The following is a 19,417-nucleotide window of genomic DNA, read 5'->3' as shown; positions in this document are numbered from 1 at the left end:
CAACCATCCATTATTTTTAGGCCTAGTTTGAACTATCGTATTCTCCATGAAATTTCCTATATATATCATATAGTATAGTGTGTATTCATGTTACTAATGTTTGCTGGCTTAAATGAATCCAAGAGTTTTTGTTTGACCTGGCGGCAGACGAGAGAACAGCTGTCTACTCGTCTCGTCACTGTTTTGTTTGGCGGTTTTGCGTACTGTTACTGTCAGTATATTATTGTTTATCGCGTATCGCGACACTTCGGCACGAAAGTACAAGAATGCGGCGCACCAGCTGAACGGGCAGTGAGATTCTGTAGTCATGTTATCTACTAGACCAACAGGGGAAGAACTAAATTGGCGTATTCAATTTCAGACACTATAAGTTTCAATCTTTCAGCAGGATAAAGAGAAGAGAATGGATACAACCTTACCAATTAATTTAGTTGAAAGTAATATGTTTGATGTCATAGAAGAATTTAAAAACTCTGCTGACACGGCTTTCTCTCACTGTATTTCAGCTGACGTTTAAAATGACTCAGGGCGTGGCAGTGGTTTTCAGAGAAAAATTAAATAGACCACAACCTAATGACTTTATTAATAATCAGCTGACATGTCAAAAAACTGAAGGAGCAACTATTTATGGTCTTGTGACGAAAACTAGACATTACCAAAAGCCTAATTTGATTGACTATGATGCACAGCTTTGAACAGTTTCTACAGGATTTCAAATTAAAAAAATTTAAACAGCTTATTTGCTCTCCAATTGGGCTGTGTTACGGGATAATGTTCCAATACAATATTTTGCTAAAAAACTTGTAGATTTTCAACATCGCACTGGAGCAATTATCAAAGTTGTATCTTTTGATGAAGGATCTGGAGAATTACAAAACGGTATGTCTCATCTTGAGTTTATCAAAAAGTTAAAACAGTCAATCTCTCTGCAATACCATCAACTACAGAAGTCAGCAGACAGCCGTGTTGAAGACTCCGTACCGAGAGCAACACCTTTGACCATGACCCACTCTGCAGCTCAGGCCGCCTTTCACACATTCAGCATTTCAAAATGAAAGTGAAAATTGTAGTGCGGTTGAAAATATAGGTTCTAAAGTGTCTAGTGCTGTGCTTGTTGAGATCGGTAAGGGTGTCGTTCAAGATATTTTAAACACAACTGTAAAATAGTACTAATATAAGTCAAATTAATTTATCTCTGTCACCTGATAGATCAGGACAATGTATTTAGCCTACCTGTATGTACAGCACTGCCATGCACAATACAAAAAATCAATCAGCCTTAATATAATCTTCTTAAATATTCAAGGTTTAAAGAATAAGGTTTCTGTTTTTGGAGAGTTTCTTGCTTGAATTTAAATATTTCAGTGGTTTGCTTAACAGAACACTGGATGTCAAAAGATGAAATTATTAGTTCTTATCCCATTGGGTTTTCTTGTGCTGCAGATTTTTGTAGATCAAAACAAATAAGAGGAGGAACCTGTATATTTGTTAGTGATAGACTAAAGCCTAGGGAATGTGATGTAACAAGGTTTTGTGACGAACTAAATTTTGAGGCAGCAGCTGCAATACTAGATGATTGTAAAACTGTTGTAGTTTCAGTATATCACTCTCCCAATGGCAATCCACAGGAATTTTTGCTAGTAATGGAGAAATTTTTAAATTTTATTATGAATTGGAAATTTTACACTATTATAATTGGGGGTGATTTTAAATAGTAAGTTTGATATTAAAAAACATACCAAAACTGCAAATGAATTTTTAAACATTTTAAGACAGTTCAACTTTTTCCCCTTGAAATAAAAATGCAACCAGGGGTAAAAATTGCCTAGATAATGTTTTTATCTTAAATCACAATTTATATGTCTCCTCTGTAACTACCTTATCGTTTCCTTACTCAGATCATGATGGGATACTTGTTAATGCATGTCAAAAAGACGGATTTGTTGACTCAAGGGGGTACCTCTCAACATATAAATAGTATTCAAAGCATGGTAACTACCTAAAAAGAATATTAAACCTCTCTCTTTACTTCTGGAGGTCTTATGATTGGCCGTCCTTGTTAAGTGAAATATACTAAGCAAAGTTCTGCAACACTATTTACTAAAAATTTTTTGATGTTATACTGAATAGTAATTAATCATTACAAAGTTGTTAAAAGGGTAAATAGAAAAAGAACAGAGCATAAAAACAAATACAAACAGGATTGGTATACAACTGAATTAGCTATCATGAAGGAAAGGCTACTGTTCTTGGACAGATTAAGAAAATGTAACAGGGATAATATACATCTAAATATGGGGTTTTATGAGTTGAAGTGTAAATACAGGTGTTCTATAAATGAGGCAAAACATGCTAAAAATGTTGAGTACATTCAAAATAGTAAAAATAAATGTAAAGCTGCCTGGGATGTAATTAAATATAATACAGCAAACAGCAAACAAAATATTTGTAATATTGAGCCTGATGTGTTTAATGATTTTTTTCTCGAATCTGTAAAAGAAATTAAAAATAAGGTTGTTAATTCCAGTTTTACATTTGTTGAACTTATGGAATCAATCTCTAATGATAGCTTTAGTACATTTTAAATGGAAAATTGTTACTTTCAAATGATGTTTTGGATGCTGTCAGGGGAATGAGCAATTCTGATAGTCAAGACATATATAGTATGTCTAACAATTTGTTAAAAAGTATTATTGGTAGTGTGGCTGAACCTCTGGCAGTGTCTATTAATCATCTGCTTCATGACGGTATCTTCCCTGAGCAACTCAAGATTTCACGAGTATGTCCAATTTTTAAAAAGGGGTCCTAAGGACCAACCTCAAAGCTAACCGCCCAATTTCTGTAATTCCTGTATTGGGTAAGCTAATTGAATCATTGGTTTTGTAAGCAAATTACTACTTTCTGGGAAAGTAATAACTTCTGGAACCTTTCACAATTTGGGTTTAGAAAGGATAAATCAACTTTTAATGCTCTAGATCAATTAGTTAGACAAATTCACTCAGCTTTCGAGAGCAAGGGCTTTGCTCGGGCTACTTTTTGTGACTTGAGCAGGGCCTTTGATTGTGTTGATAGTAGTAAAATTCTTATATCTAAACTAAAACATTACGGATTTTCTGGGCCTAATCTAAATTTTTTGAATCATATATTAACAATCGCAAGCAACTGGTCTTTAATAATGGTAAGTGGTCTAAAGAAGCCCTCGTGGAGTGGGGAGTTCCACAGGGCTCCGTCCTAGGTCCCCCACTCTTTTTAATCTATATAAATGATTTACCATTATCTCTTAACTCGAAAACCATATTATATGCAGATGATACTACACTTTTTAATGTCAGTCAAAGTGTACATGATCTGGAGCTGTTGGCAAAATGATACATTAAAAAATGCATCAAACTGGTTTCATGCTAATGGGTTTTTTGCTAAATAAAGACAAAACAACAAAATGTTGTTTTTACTCTTAGGCATATTGCTGGGTCATTGGACGAAAGCTATTCAGACTCAGTTAAATTCTTGGGTATCAACCTTGATAGAAATTTGACATGGGCAACACATATTGATTATCTAAATAAAAGACTCTCACGAGTCATTTATCTTCTGAGTAGACTGAATGATATTGTAACCACTAAATTATATAAGAGCCGCATTACTTTGCCTTTTTCCAATCTGTTTTTAGATATGGATTAGTCCTATATGGTAATTGCACCAGAATTTCCGAAATACTAGTATTACAAAAAAAGGCAATTAGGGCTCTAAAAAAGTGTGATACCAGAGAGCATTGCAAACCCCATTTCATAAATTTTCGTTTTCAGACGGTTCTAAATTTGTATATATATGACTCGGTGGTTTACATCCATAAAAATCCAAATTTGTTTAAATTTTAAACATAAAATTCATGACCACAACACGCGTAATCGAAACAATGCTGAAATTGGACATTTTCGATTAAGCAAAACCCTCACCAGTCATGTTGTAGTATCTTGGAAAATTTATAAACTTTCTGGAGAAAAAATATTGCTCATATCCCTTTGATATCTTTAAGAATAAGTTATAATTCCTGGTTGTTGGAGAATCCGTTTTACAGTCTAGATGAATTCTTCAACACCAAAAGTATTGATTTTTAATGTGTTTGTTTACTGTTACTGACAATTTGTACTGTCATTTTTGTGATTTTTTATTTATTTTATTTAATTTACTTGTAAGACTTTATTGACTATTGTATTGACTTGGTTAACAATAAGCAATATACTATGACTTTGTCAATGATGTAATACATTTTCATGACAAATAAAATTATTATTATTATTATTATTATTATTAGACCGCTCGACTTTGACCTCTGTCTGAGGATGGGGAGGGGTTTGCGATAAGACAATTCCTGTTTTATATTTACGAAATATACTGTGCTATGACAAACTAAGCCACTATTATAGGCCCTACGCTACTGGGAGGAAAAGACAAACCCCTTCTAGTGACTCGGAAAAAAAAAAAAAAAAAAAAAAAAAACCCACAGTTTGTACATACATTTAGTTTTTCCCATCTAACTTTTTTGTTCTTGTAAATAGAAAAAATGCATAGGAAGTAATTTGTTTAAAATAAAATTGTGTATATTTTGTGAATATGACATTATTTTGTAGCTCCAGTAGTTTCAAAGTGACGGAATAGTAGAACTTAAAAATTATTTTTTCTAAAAGAAAATCTTTACACATCTACAATGATATTCATCTTAAAATAAAAATAAGGAACCAAATATCATATTTATTCTTATTCTATAGTTCATAAGGAAAACAAAATAATGTTGCTAGGTTATCACTTAGACAATATTTTCTAAAAATAAGTTTAACGATCACGGCAATTTACCCGAAAACGGTCTGCCACTGAGACCACAAATGACCGCCACTTAAAGGGTTAACAGTCAGTGTACATCATTATTACAAGAAAAGGTCTTCTATAAACCTATTTATTACCATCCTGTTGAAGTCTGAACAATAATTTTGGATAGTCTGTATTACATGTGATCTCTGCTTCTTTTTTCCAAAAGTATATATGTATGTATGGGGTATGATACTACTTCAGATCATAATAACTACCAAAATAGTACACTAATTTGCTTGAAACTAGTCACACTTTTTTTTAAAGAAATATATTAAATAAGTTTATGTCAGAATGGTAAAAGTTAAAATCCCATATCTCCATTATAAACGCAGAGACAAAATATTGTAGAATATTCTAAAAACATTTGGTGGTTCAAAACATAATCTTACACACTTTTTAGTAAATTGAAAAGTATTCTTGAGTTGTTGACAAGAACTTTTGTTCTTGTACAGTTTTTGGTACTTTGATTCTAACCAAAAGTAGTACAATGGTATGTGTATAGTCTTGAAAAATTTAGGTAATACAGTACAATATGAATTCAGCAAAAGTTTACATTTGGGCCAGATTTCTATAATTCCGTTTATTATAATTTGTTTTATGTTTCATATTTAAAAAAATGTTGATAAATCTGAATTCGTTGAAACCACCTGAACCCTAAACAAATTTCGTTCAAAAATATGTAAACGTGAATGTAGACTAGCGCTTCTACTGAACAAGATCAACTCAAAAAATATTTGACCAATTAGAATCACACTCTGTACTAACAACCATCTTAGAAACTTGGATTCTTTTAGCTATTTAAATTTTATATTATTATAAAGAATAACATTTGATAATTTTCATCTGGGCTATTTTTGCAAAGATAGACTAAGAGCAGAAGGGTTCTCTTCTGGTTGATTTATACCTTCAAGTTAAACCCACACTGGACACAGCAAAAACCAATGTGTCACTTAAATCAGGCCAACTTTATGGATGTCCACGAGCGGCATACCACTAACCACATATGGTGAAATTCTGGAGCGCAAGGGTAGTTGAATAGGTCTAGTGTACTGTGGGAGATGACTGGTTCTTGCTAGCCTAGACATAAGAGCATGCCCTAAATTCTACCTCATGGATCTCGACAGGAGGTGGCCCCAACCTTAGCCATCAAGAATATCCTGTCACTCTAAAAGCAGTGTAAGGGTCATTTTCAGGACTAGGTACAATTTCTAAGCTTCTTGTTCTAAGAGAACAAAAAAAGAGCAGATGCCTCATAAAAGAAAACTGTCCATGTAGAAGCCCACTGACTCACGTGGCAATGTCATTAGTGCCAAGATTCTAGCTAAACAAAAAAATCTTGTTGCTGTGGCTTTGAGCAACAGTGGTTACTTTAAATACTCTGAATATTTTTGATAGCAAACTTTTGTAAAGCAAATAATACAACTATAAGTTCAGAATTTCGATGATTCAGTTAATTTTTAAAATACTGAAGACTTAGGGAGGCGAGGGAAGTCAGGTAGGTCATCTCTGTCTATAAAGTAAAGGCTTGGAAGGCTTACGTCTATGAAGACTCATATACTGCCGGATGAGACGGGTGATCTCGTGAGCCTGGTCAGTCTGCAGTCTTGCCACCCGTTGTTGGAATAGATTCCCACACTTCAGTTCCAGGTACATGGTTCCTGACTCGGCCCTCACCTTACGGGTTGATATCACCTCTGAATACGGCACACTGCTCAGTGTCTCCTGTAAATATTGAACATGAGGATTAGATGTTTTCAACCAAACTATGAGGAAAATAGATTCACCTGTTTTAAAACATGGAATTAAGCATTCTACTTTTGCTTAAGTGAAACCATCAAGGTGAAATTGGTCTGTAATTTTCAATATCTGTTTATTCAATTCAGACCCCATGATAGTAAAATACAGAGTTTTAGCACTGAGCTTTAAGTCATAACAAATGTAAATTTTTATATTTAAAGACTCACATAAAATTAAATGGAAGAGAATAATTTTTAGAACAAATGATCATGACTATTTTTTGGTTTTATATTGAAGATGGATAATTTTAAAGGTTAGTAAGATTTCAGACATTTTCCATGTTACAAAAATAGTATTCTAGTTTTGAGGATTGGAATCTTATTCACGTACCAAAACACTCTAAGGCATAGGTTTAACATATAACGATGGCAAGTATCCGAAATTTTTGTATCTGTTCATAATAAATAAGTTGTTATAAGCCCAACTCAGGTCTAGAACATTGTACAATGAGGTAAACAACTCACATGAGTGATGAGGTGCAAGAAATGCACTCCGTTGCGGTTGAGAGCCAAAATTTGCTGATCACCTCCACGTTTCACTGCAAAGAAACTAGATCCAAACAGCGGCCATTTACTGAGTAGCTCTGGAATAGAAAAGTATAAATGTTGTTAAATTGTACACAGTTAACAATCTTTATTTTATAACTTGTTACTAATTACATTCATTAAAATTCAATTCCTCAGAACAAAGATTCACATTAGACTATTTAATCCCTCACTCACAGCATACAAGTTTAAAGATATATACAAAACCATGTGCTAACACTGCTAACCATTAATCATGTGTTGCAAGTAATAATATTTATATGTAACACGTACTCGTATAGTCTATTTCCATACTGTCCTTTGAAGTTGATTATTAGTTATTAATCAAAAAACAAAATGAAAGTAATAAATGAAGTAATTGTCATAATCATTGAGGAGAGTCACTGTCACTTTTTTTAGCCTTTTATTACGGTATTCTAAACTCACATAAGCACAACTTTTGTGGTAGTGCTTTTTTAACATAAGCCAAGCACCAAAGCTTTGAAATTTGAGAATGATCTGAAATACTTACAACTACTACTTTCTACATCAACCAGTCAATCAATCCCTTTATTTGTTCAATGTATAATTTTTAAACACTCAAAACACAGATAGAGGGATACGTTAAAAGTTGCAATAAATTTTACTATCAAATTGTTCTTTGTGACTTACCAAGAAGTTGAGCCTTTGCCTGAATGCTGTGGAGAGGCTGGACAGCCGGCCAGTTACTCTGTACCAACTGCACCCACTGGGCAGGCTTAATGTCCCGCTGTGTCAACGCTGGCTTGGGCAGTAGGAACTTGGTCTCCTTCATGGCTGGGGCGTGCGTCATGTCAGCTGCCCGGTGTAGCAGAGCAGCCAACCTGGCCACCTCGTACTGACAACATGACAGAATTGATAGTTTTATCAATGGTGAAGGTTTTTTATACTTCTTCCTTTCTCAAAACAATGTCCTTTCATGTCTCTCTTTATTCACAAATACCAAATGCAGAATACACTTGTTACAAACGTAACCGCTGTTAGATTATCAAAAAAACATTCAATGAGATAAACATATTTTATTACATACATTTGAAAACTGCATATGTCTTCTACTTTTTACATAATTGCCATTAGGTTTCAAGCACTTACCATATCTTCTGTCTAACTTAGAAATGCCTTCTTCAAACAAATTCTGCCACCTGCAACTTTAGCCAGTTAGTGTCTCTGTCTTTGAGTTATCAAAACGCTGAGTTGGCTTTTGTTGGTTTCTTGTATGGTCCCACAGTCTTTACTGCTCTTTAGTTTCACAATTCACATACTTAATCCATGTTTTATTACCAGTCACGATCTCGTGAAGGATAGGTTCACCCCCATTACTGTAAAACGTAAGCAAGTCCAAAACTGATACCATTTGTATTGTGGCATCTCCTTCATGTGTTTTATGACCTTCAGAAAGAACTTTGGGTATCCATGGAGCACAGTACTTATGGTAACCTAATCTCTCTGTTACCATCCTAAACAAACTAGTCCTGGAAATTTGAAGAACTGTTCTATGTACTTGAAACATTAATTTTATGCTTTATTTATTTATGCTGATCTTGCAACATAGTGTTACTGATTATTTTTTCATTATTACTGATTATTTTAGTGTTACTGAGTAACACTAAACAACGGAAAATGTCCAAAAGAGTCCTGCATCCTTCATCATTTATATATTTTTAGAAATAATTGTTTTTATCCAAAGCAACTGTTTATACAATATTACAAAAGAAACTTCCAATATATGTAAAACTAATAGCTGATTATAGAAAGAATGAATTGATTGTGCTTTTTTACATAAAATGAAACAGTATACAAGTAATATAAAAACAATTATACAACATGTACACCGCTGTTAGATTATCAAAAAAACATTCAATGAGATAAACATATTTGACACATCTACAGAGTCCTTAAAATGTGTCAATTTGGCACGAAATTACAGTAAAACCTATATACACCTTAATGTGGTGACCAGATGAGTTGGATATCGTTAAAACCACATATGGAATTGTGATATGCAGAAAATTTTATCTTCACTAGTGTTGTGGTTTACTTTTTGAAGGCACTAAGCAATTATAAAACTGTTCAATACAAAACTGAAACTGTTTGCTGGGAAATTTTACACATTTATTATGATTATAAAGAGTGTATTCAATTAAAATTTTAAAAATTCAATTAATGTACTCGGATACTTTTTATTTTTGTAGTTATATACGTACTATAAAATATCATTCAAAAGAATTATTACTCGGAATACAAAATTCATTTTATACAAAATAAAACATTCAATAAAGTACAATATTTTAAATTCAGATCTCAACTAACTGAAAAAGCACACTTTCAAAAGCTGACATGACAGCACTGATATCACAGTTTTGTCAAGGTCATTGTTTTTAAAAGTAATCCAGGCTTCATTGTGAGGAGAAATCAAGCCCCCATCCCTTTCCCACCTCTGCCCCACCAGCCTATGTATGGGAAATAGTGCATACCAATGTTGCATTCCTTGCTCACAAGCTTGCAGTTACAAAACATTTTATCATTTGTCACCAGTCCGGATTGGAGGTGTCAGACATCACAGAGTCTGGATATGAAAGATGTACTGTATTCATTAGTTGTGTTGTCAGGAACTATATACGTTATTACTATTAAGTACCAGTTCAATCGTGTAAGTGAACTATATCTTAGATACTACTCACAATGACATCCTGAGGCAGTTGTTCTCCAGGCAACACCAACAGCAGACCCTCCAAGTAGTCAGGAGCTATTTGGTTGAACAGTACCTGGACATATAACTGACAGTCCAAGCGGAGAGGGAAATGCCAAACAGAACGGCAGAAAATAAGGTAGAAAACCTGCAACAGGAGATTAAATATTTTCATTCAATCTTTAAAAAGGAATATTATTAATTTCCCTACACTGCACTACTTACTATAATATATCTTGTGCTTTATAAATAATAAAAGTTGCTATATTGGTGAATCAAAGGTATTAAGGTTAGTTAAGATTATCACAGGCTCATAAAGGTTCATAAGCTGTGGGTATCATAACAAACTTCAAAAATCGAGAATATTACAGTCATCCCACATAAAAATGTATTGACAAAGTCATAGTTTAGTCAAATATGACTAAGAAACTTACATTAGAAAATAAATTAAAATATAAACCTACAAATTTAAACAATGACCTACAAGAATACAGCTTATACTATTATCTAGTATATAAGAAGCCACAAAGCCACAGATTACATGAAAAGGCAATCACTTACATTACAGGAATATATTTCTTCAATAGCATAAAAAGCCTTTTTTTAATCATTTAGACACAGAGTTTTACAATTTTTATAAGAAATGTCTTTTACTACTAATGGAAACGTGTTAAGGAGTTTGATGCCCAAATATAGATATGAATTATGTGTTTTTGACAGCCTAGCAAAAACTTTTGATTTATCAAGTCTTGGTTTCTGGTATAATGATTGTGGATTAAGCTTCTCAAATTAAATCATTTTGGATTTTATTTTATGTACATTAAAATTTGTAGGACAAAAATAGAGAAAAGTGTAAGTACTCGTATATTGTGTTGTATGAATTATTATTTACAAATATAACTTTTGAAAACATAATATTATAGATATTCTAATAAACATTTTCTGTATGACAATTAATAATTTATTATGAGATCCTGTCCCATAAAAATGGTAAAATTTTTTTAGTGTAACCAAAAGTAGCCAATATTTTATAATTGGTACATTATATATACATAAGTACATGGTTTATAAAAGAGCTATTGTGACAGGTCAAATTACGACATTTAAATATTCGCGGGGAATTAGCAGACAGTGAACCAAATGACCGTGACGCAAGTAAATCACATGTTATTGGAATTGAGATTTATTTAATTAATAATGGAGAAATATGTTAAACTTTATATGGGAACAAATTCAAATAATTAAACTGAGCTAACCATAACCAAAATTCGTTTTTACTAACAGTACCAAATAAAATTACGCAAAAAAGCCAATTGTGGGATAAAATGACTTGCGTATTGATGACATCAGAGACCACATGTTGCAAAAATTTAAATAAAAAGCGATAGAAAAATAGTTAAAGAAAATAGAAAGACTTAAATTGATCAATTATAGTGAACGTGATAAAATTCGATAATTATGAGAAAAGAATGAAATTATATTCAATCGTGAAGACGCTAATTTGAACGGGAGAGGGGTTGAGCATTGTTTGAGACAGTACGCAAAGTTTTGGCCTGAAAATCTTTGTTCTGTTTCGAGAGCTGAAGCAGGGAGGACGTGTACTCGTGTAGATCCATCTGGCAGTGATGCAATACGAAATTGTGCAATAGTGTATTAAAACATATAACCGGGCCATGGGATATTGTTTTTACTGAATAAATTAACAACAAAGCAAAGTGAGTACAATTAGTTGTTTGTATCACATCAAAATAAATTAACGTATCAAAGTGATTTGCTTTGTTTTAATATGATTGACTATCCCATCTGCGAAGAAGTGTGGTAAGTAAAGAAAATAAGCGTTAGCTCAGAGAATATTACATTTCAAAATTTATTAAAATCAAAGTGATTGATGAGAACCCAGTGAACGTTTGTGAACTTTATCCTGATATAAATAACCATATTTATCAGAGCCTTCAATACAGTGATATTTAATTTGCACAATCATTTAACCTATTTGAAAACTGAAATGAATATAGGCCTAGGCATAGTGATATATAACGTATACTTTCACTAACACTTAATATACTTCCAACAACACTCTATACAATTTCCACAGTATAGGACACATCGACGTGGGAATTGGAAGTTTGAACATTTTTTAAACAACGATACGGAGCATAATGACACAGCCAACGTGGGACTACAACACTCTTTAAAACTGATCATATTCACTATTTAAAACAATGTTGAGTTAAAATATTTATTAGTTAAATGTTTTAGTCATGTATTGATATTTTTATCATTTTTCTTTTTTTTACTGAATTCTTCAATGTAATTATCTCTGTTTACTTTGTGGACAGTGACAGTTTAACAAGAATTCACTATGACTGAAATTTTGTGAAATGAAAAGTGGCTATGAGTAAACATAACTAAATGCTTTACTAAAGACTAAAGAATTCTGGTGAGTGCCAACTCATCGCTACCTGCTGGTTCTTGTGCAGTTCTGTGGTGACATCGAGTATGTACTCCTCACGGGCTAAAGGCATTGTGAATGCATCTCCCTCCACGATACAGTACAGGGAGAACTCTTCCATCTCCAGAGGGTCGTGGACATTGATGAGAGCACACATCTCCTGGATTACGTCTTGCACGACCTGAATGCATAGAGGTGTAAAGACTTGGTGGATTGAGAATACCTTCATGTTGCTTCTTTCAAAAATATGGATTTGTTTGTATGAGTAATAAATGTTGTGGATAAAATCTGATTCCATAACAAATGAAAATAAATATTACAAAAACATGTATTTAAACCAAAAAATATTTCCTTCTAAGATCCAATGGCACAGCCATACAAGAAAGGACAGTAGCTGTAGAAAATTCTCTGTGAACTGCTTGACTAAAATATTTTTATCATTAAACTGAAAAATATATTTCTTTAGAGTAGGGTGTTCAATAACACATCAAGTTACACTAAACTTTTCAAAATTTATACAGAACAAACTCCCATAAAATAACATCATTACAGGTTTTCATAACAAAAAATTGCAAACTATTAGGCTATATAGCCATTTGTATATTTTTAAATACCAGTGAATTATTTGTAATTTTTGTTTACTAATTTTGTTATACTTTGTTTTCCTTATTAACAACAAAGTTACTTTTGTTTGCTTATAATTATTAAAATTTGTTTATCACTGCTAAAAAGTAAAAATTCTGTAAAGGTAATATCATGGACAAACATTTTACAGCTCCAAACTTAATTTAAATAAATAAGTAAATAACAATTTGAATTCTTATTTTCAACCATATTTTTAAGTTATTTAAAAAAGTAATCAATGGGTCACGTTTTCAAATTACAGTGTCTATAATATCTTATTATTATGACTTCTTTTTAACAAAAATATTCACCAAGTAAAGACATTGACCAAATTTAATTTTTTTCAATTTGAAAACAATATTTTCCAGATGCCTGTTATGAGAGTGTACATAATAATACCTTCTGTAATTGGCAAAAATTAATTATAGAATTTCCAAAAATGCTGTATTGAAATATATATATTTACGTATTTTAATGTTTTTTATTTTATTCCAAAGTCCAAAATTCTTATTAATATAGAATGCACTCCTGATTTTATATTGTAATAAAAGGTGTTTCCACAACCAAACTTTTCCTGGAAAAAATGAGCTTTCCACAATTATTTTATACATAAGGGATGAAAGTACAGCTAAATATTTTTATGTTGACTAGATAAAAATAACTGATTTAGTATTGGCCAATTACAGAAATCATGTAAACCTGATTTGTATTTGGATGACCCTCTTAAAATCTAGAGTAATTTTAGTCTATTATTTGTTTTCTATCCAAGACAAATGATACTAGGCGTATCGCTTACCGTTGTAGACTTGGTATTAATGACAGTCTCACTGCCTCCTGGTAGCCGATACAGTTGTCGTTTGCTGTTGCGGCCAGCACTCACTGCTGTCACTTCCTCTACACTCGGCACATTCTTGCGGCCACCATAGCGCAATGTCTTGCGCAGGTTCGACAGGCACACATTTGCTGTTCCTGAAAAAGACAAAAACTTGAGTAATTAGCTATTTTAACACTCATGCTACTAAATACCACATTTCTGGTATTTAAAGCGTTTATGTACTTAGCGTTCCAAGGATGTTTGGAAAATTTATTTTTACTTGTGTGTCTAAAAGATTTAGGTTTCAATATGGATGCCTTTTGACTGAAGAATGTCTTTGTTACAAACAACTTTAATAATTTTTAATCTTACACTGTCTTTACATATTTACTTAGACATCATAATATATATATATATATGATGTCTATTTACTTTCAGTAAGATACAATAGTTTTTTATAAATGTTTAAAAATTGTGTAAAATAATCTGCCAGTATAAAAAAAACTAGTTGGATAGTTATTAATGTTATCTGTGTCATTATTTAAAGAATATTTCCACATGTTATACAAATTGAATATAATGGACATTTTACACTAAAACAAAATACCAATATATATTTGTACCTTGTTTGAAAACTAAATCCTGGCCTATTTTTATTTTCATGAATGAGTAACAATTTGACCTGATACAAAATACACAGGAGCACCAGTTGATAACTTTAACTTTTCTGCTTGGTAGGATCCATATTGGCCTATGTCAACATGCCAAATAAAGCCATTTGCACTTTTGTATATTTTATAAGCGCAGATCTATCTCATAATTTTTTTAAAACTAGGTTACACTATTATATTTAACGATAGATTAAAGCCAAATACCACTGTCTGACTCATCACAGAAAAATTACACAACGGATTTACAGGAAACTTTCTACACATATTCATCTTACCTCTTAGGTGCTTGCTAAGAAATAGTTTATGCAACCTAACTGCGGAAATTGTGACAAACCACGATACTTTTAATAGAATATTAAGATAAAAGTATTAAGAAATTGAAATTCCATGTTATTAAAATATTTGTATAGCCAATTGCAATAACTTGTGACAAAATTCTCCTGTTCATAACCCATGAGAACTCTACACTATTATATAGATTGAAAATTGAAACGTTTGCTTACAATGATGAAACTGTGGGGACAGTTAGTAGGATGTGGAAGCAATGATATATTCTAATGACTGTCACAAAGGATTCTGCCAATCCTACAGTTGAAACCGCAACAGGCCTCTCTAATTTACAACATTTCACACAATGACCTTCTAACTAGTCAAACTAGTTTATTAACTACCTAGAACGTTTAAGGACTATACAGAACTGACAGGTATCTCACCATGGAAGGCCCGTCGCTTGTCATAAGCTGCCGTCTCGAGATACTTCAGGAGGAAAGGCCGCAGCGTGTCCGAACATGTGAAGTAAGCAGCAACAATACTCAGCAACCGCCAGCCCCGTTGACAACTCTCGCTCTTGTTACTTGTTGTCTGCTTCATTAGCTGACTATAAACCTCATCACGCAGTGGCTCGTGTTTGTGGCAGTGCTGTACATAAGACATGTTAGGACAAGTCACAACACACTTTGAAGGTAAATACAGCTTAGCAAAATTGAAAAAACTATATTTATAGTAGACAGAATATGCTTAGACAATTTAGAATGCTCTAAAAGTTGATAGTACCATTTTACTAGTCAAAGCAATTTAGGCCAGCAAAATATTAAACCTTTGAGTCAAATTATATGGGTAAGATTTATTCATAAAGTCACATTTTATAAAATCACAATACAATTTCAAGCCTGTAATAGACTGTTTTAGTGTAATACTGATACTTTCTGAACATGGATTGAGCACAGAAAAGCTATTACTTACCAAGATTTAGTGGATATGAATTAGTAACATCTTACAGTAGGAAAAATCATAAAATGGGAGGAGGAGTTGCAATCTATGTACAGGAAAAACGTAACCTAAAAACAGAAGCAATAGACATATCTAATAGGAACGTGGAACTGGTATGTGAAACTGCATTAACAAAAATTAATATCCAGAATAAAACACTCTATGTACTTGGTGTTTATCGTCCTCCAGGAGGACAAGTCAAATTAGCTGTTGACATATTAGCTGACGTAACTTACTACATATAAAGCTGAAGCTAAACTCCAAATCTTAATGGGAGATGTCAATATAGACAGATTAACCGTAAAATACAGACAACACTTTCTTTGAGGATGAACTATCAACTTTTGGTATCAAGCGGCTATCTCTCCAGAGACAAGGACTACTTATCACTCCAGAACAATCTATTGACTGTATTTGCACAAACATATCAGAAGATATGGTGAACTTTACAGTAGTACAGACTGGGATATCAGATCACACTGGCCAGATTTGCACCGTCAACATGCAAACAAATTTGTCCTCTAAGAAAGAAGCTACTGTGAGGAGAATATTTTCAAGGAAAAATCTTGACATACTTAAAGACGAATTCTTTCTAGAAAATTGGGAGAGCGTGCATGCTGCATCAGATGTTGAAGAGAGCTATAACTTGTTTTTAACAACAGTAAGACAAACATTAGACCCATGTATGTCCTAAGAAGAAAGCACAAGCAAAACCAAGTAGGAAGCTTAATGTACAATACGATGAAGAAGTAAAAAATTCTAAAAGAAGACTTTCTAACTGCCTTACATAGATATGAACTAACTGGAAAATAATGATGACAAAATAGCAATGACAGAAAAAAAAGAAAACCTACGACCTTAAACTCCGAAATCTCAAACGAAGCATAACAGCAGAATATATTAATCAGGCTGACAACAAGAGTAAAGCCATCTGGGACACAATCAACTCGGAGAAACAAAATAAACAAAAAGGTGAAGCAAATATGCAGTTGGAGATGGATGGCAAAATAGAGGATAACCCTGTTCTTGTGGCTGAACACTTTAATAAATATTTTTCGAAAATAGCAGCTTTCCACATTGGAAAACAATCGTTGAACAATTTAAAAACACAATAATAACTCACCAAATTACCCTCCCACAAAGTGATACCCGATTACTATTTTTAAAACCTACTAACACAAAGGGAAGTCATTGCAACAATATCCTCACTAAAATCTAAGTTATCTTGTGGAGTAGACGAGATTCCATCAAAGGTCGTAAAACACTGTGCCAAACAACTAGCACCTCCATTAGTCAGCATAATAAACAAATCATTTAGTTCAGGACAATTCCCCTCTGCTTTAAAAACTGCTAAAATATATCCAAAACACAAGAAAGGATCCCTCATCAAACCAGAGAATTACCGCCCTATCTCGCTAATATCAACACTCTCAAAAATAATAGAAAAGATTGCTCTGTCAAGAATGCTAGACTACATGGAAAGAAATGAACTTATTACAAAAAATCAACATGGATTTCTCAAAGGTAGATCCACCACCACAGCTGTTACCAATTTACTTGAAAAAAATCACAGACAACCTGGAAGATGGCAAACATGTCTCAGCTATTCTACTTGACTACAGCAAAGCCTTCGATTGCTTGGGTCATGACCTCATCCTGAGAAAACTCTTGGCTTTAGGTATTGACGGCCTAGCAAAAGATTGGGTGGCTAGCTACCTGAAAGATCGCACACAAATTACTGAAATTCAACAAAATCTGAATGGAAAAAAAATGTGTATACAGATCAAAGCCACTGCCATGTGAGAAGAGGAGTGCCTCAAGGCTCAGTATTGGGCCCCTTTTTATTTATTCTTTTCACCAACGACTTTTCTGTTTTTATCAATGATGACAATGTAGAGACTATAATGTACGCAGACGATACAACTCTTCTATTTGCAAATGACACAACACATGAATTAGTAACTAGCATTTTATCATCTACAGACAAAGCACTCCAATACTGTCTTCAAAAACGACTTAGCTATCAATCCATCCAAAACCACACATATCAATTTTAGCAGAAGACATGAACAAATACCAGATATTCCCAATATTTCGACAGAACAAAAGACAAAACTACTGGGGCTCACAATTGATGGCTGACCTTTCTTGGGAGATCATATTAATGCACTGACCAAGAAACTCTCATCTGGGATATTTGTAGTCAAAAGAATGATGTGTGGATGGGAGGCCCGGAATTAGCCAAAACAGCCTACTACGCGATGGTGGAATCTCACATTCGATATGGATTAATTTCTTGGGGCTCAACATCCGAGGCCAACCTTAACAAAATCCTGATCCTCCAAAAAAAAGCTATTAGAACACTTGCAGGCCTAGGCCCTACAGATAGCTGCAGAGAAGCGTTCAAGTCACTTAAGATCTTAACCGTCACATCACTCTACATACTTGCAGTTGTCATCTACACCAATCAGCTGGACCTTCCAAGAAATGAAAGACATACACTCATACAAAACACCAGGAGAGCAGCCGACTACAGTCTTCCTATTCACCACACAACAACATTTAGCAAAAAACCTTCATACATTGGCCGCAAAATCATCAACTCATTGCCACAAAACCTTAAGGACAAGAGAGGAAACCAGTTAAAAAATGAACTTCAGAACTGGCTAGTGGAGCGACCCTTATACTCGACCAAGGAGTTTTTTGACCTTTTATAAGATGACAAAACATTGCACAAAATTAATAAACAAATAGATACATAAAATTGTTAAAAGCAAGATTATCACATGTTGACGCCATTGTATTTCTTAAAGAAATTGCAAATAAAGAATATTGTCTATTGTCTATTGTCTATAGTGTCTAATGTAAGGAAGTTTTGAAATACAGCAGCATATCTTTAGTGTAAAATACAACACAACTCTATAAATTATAAAATGCCTGAGCAGTACATAGTTTTCTTTTAAATATGAGCAATTTAAAATAATTTAAAATCTTTTATCTAGGTACATTTCAATTAAATTGAACAATTGTGCAAAATCTTGTAAAAATATAAATGGAAATAATTAAGTAGGGGTACAAGTACATTTCTATAAGTAAAACATGAAAATCGACAGAGCCTCAAATGAAATGCAGAAATTACATTAAAAATACATAACAATGTTGAAATAAAAGAAAATTTGGCTGCCATCTTTGGCTAAAAATTATCTATTTTACACATATTGACAGATTAAATGACTAGACCTGATCACTTGTTTCATGTTCATTACATCATGTATGGCAGTTTTGTAATGATTAATTGTATATAAAAGGTCTAAAGAAGCTATTAAAAATATATTCTGTAATGTTGAACCTTCTGATGTTTTTGGTTGATAGCAATACAGAAGTGCCTGTTTTATTAATGTTGAAGATGGAGCTCTTATTGGCTTCTTAATTCGCTCATCACGGTAAAGATTCACAACCACCAATATTTTCACAACCTTTTATTTTGTGAGGCTTTTGCAAGCATATCAAAAGACCTCACAAAATAAAAAAAAATTTAAAAATATTGGTTGTGATTTTGAAAGTATTGGTTCAATTCTGGTATGATGTACTATTTAAAAAATAGTATGAAACACTAAATCAACTGGTAAATAACCATTTTGGCTACATTATTTCTAAGCATGAAAATAT

The 19,417-nt window shown here is 33.0% G+C and overlaps 1 protein-coding gene across 1 annotated transcript in view; it reads right to left on the bottom strand.

Moving 5' to 3' along the window:
* Window positions 1-19,417, bottom strand: part of LOC124354416 (unconventional myosin-XV-like) — a 204,000-nt gene that overhangs the window by 2,036 nt on the left and 182,547 nt on the right. The window contains 7 exon segments of the mRNA XM_046804850.1: window positions 6,408-6,591; window positions 7,131-7,249; window positions 7,863-8,067; window positions 9,911-10,066; window positions 12,381-12,551; window positions 13,791-13,963; window positions 15,193-15,397. Coding sequence (XP_046660806.1) covers window positions 6,408-6,591; window positions 7,131-7,249; window positions 7,863-8,067; window positions 9,911-10,066; window positions 12,381-12,551; window positions 13,791-13,963; window positions 15,193-15,397 — 1,213 coding nt within the window.

Source organism: Homalodisca vitripennis, chromosome 2 (assembly GCF_021130785.1).
Source record: "Homalodisca vitripennis isolate AUS2020 chromosome 2, UT_GWSS_2.1, whole genome shotgun sequence".
Lineage (NCBI taxonomy): Eukaryota > Metazoa > Arthropoda > Insecta > Hemiptera > Cicadellidae > Homalodisca > Homalodisca vitripennis.
This window is presented reverse-complemented; position numbering and strand designations above follow the sequence as displayed.